General features: G+C 32.9%; 1 protein-coding gene across 1 annotated transcript; it reads left to right on the top strand.

The window, feature by feature from the left end:
• Positions 1 to 322: 322 nt before the first annotated feature.
• Positions 323 to 789, top strand: LOC119370473 (uncharacterized). The gene is made up of 2 exons (XM_089725479.1): positions 323 to 420; positions 462 to 789. Exons 1-2 carry the CDS (start codon positions 323 to 325, stop codon positions 787 to 789), a joined length of 426 nt encoding a protein of 141 aa, XP_089581605.1.
• Positions 790 to 1,465: the final 676 nt, after the last annotated feature.

Below are 1,465 nucleotides of genomic sequence, written 5' to 3'. Positions count from 1 at the left end.
CCTAAATTAAAATTAAAGACCTTATTTAATTTAGTATTGCATGAAATTAATACTTGATATCTCTATATTTGTAGATCAATTATCACCATGAGTAATAATCTATGCTTGCATCGCATACCTGATGCTAATAAATTGACTGGACCAAACTTTATTGAGTAGTATCGCAATCAGAGAATTGTTCTCAAGCAAGAAAAGAGGTTATATTGTCCTTGATAAGAACAAACCTGACATTCCCGCTGATGATGCTACTGAAGAAGAAAGGAATAACTTCATTTGTCATATTGATGATGATGAACATGCGACACGTGTGATGTTAGCCAGCATGAGTTCTGAACTTCAAAAGCAACATGAGAATATGGATTCTCAAACCATTATCTTGCATCTTAGGGAGCTGTTTGACTCCCAAGGTAGGTTTGAGAGGTATGAGACCTTTAAGGAATTGTTCTGTTGTAAGATGGCAGAAGGCTCTTCAGTTCGTGTTCACGTTCTGAAGATGATGGCTATATTGAAAAATTGGGCCAATTAAGCATTGCCATGGACCATGAGCTGAGTATTGACTTAGTTTTACAGTCCTTACCACCCAATTATTCACATTTCATTTTGAATTTTAATATGAACAAGCTGGATGCTTCCATACTTGAGTTGCTTGGTATGCTTACCATTACTGAAGGAGCCCTTAAGAAGGATATAACTCCTATACTTATAGTTCAGTCTTCTAAGGCTAAGAAAAAGCCCAAGAAGAAGCAAAATAAGAAGAAGGCACTGAATTCCAAATGGAGGTATGACTAAAGAAAAGGGTATCTGCCACCACTGTGGCAAAGATGGCTACTGGAGGAGGAACTGTAGGAAATATCTTACGACTGTGAAAGCAAAGAAGCTTGCAGAAACTTCTGCTTCAGGTATCTTTATGATTGAAATTAATCCTTCTATTTTACTTCTAAGTCGATTTGAACAAGAAGAGCTTATTCCGTTTGGGAATTAGATACCTAATATGATAGTCATATTAATAACGTGTAGGAACTAAAGAAAATAGAAAATTGAGGAAAGATGAACTTACGTGTAGCCTGTGGAGCAAAGGTTACTGCATTAGCTATAGGAACATGTTTTGGCTTAGTATTAGAATTAAATAATTGTCATTTTATTTCAGTACTTAGTAGAAAAATTGTTTCAGTTTCATATTTAGTTTTGAATAACAGATTCAAATTTTGTTATTAAAAATAATAGTTGTTCTTTTTATAATAAAGATATTTTATGAAACTGGAATCAATACATATGATTTATATAATGTTTCTGTTGATAAACTCCTCATCAACATAAACAGCAAGAAATCTAAAATAGATAATAAAACTTATCATATCTTCGTCATTGTAGACTTGGTCACATTAATAAAACAAGAATCACTAAGTTGCATAAAGAAGATTACTTTGAATCTTTTTTATTATGAGTCATATGAAACTTGTAAATC

Source organism: Jatropha curcas, chromosome 8, assembly GCF_041381405.1.
Source record: "Jatropha curcas cultivar XTBG-Jc1 chromosome 8, XTBG_Jcur_1.0, whole genome shotgun sequence".
Lineage (NCBI taxonomy): Eukaryota > Viridiplantae > Streptophyta > Magnoliopsida > Malpighiales > Euphorbiaceae > Jatropha > Jatropha curcas.
The sequence above is the reverse complement of the archived record's forward strand: the minus strand, read 5'-3'. Positions and strand labels throughout refer to the sequence as shown.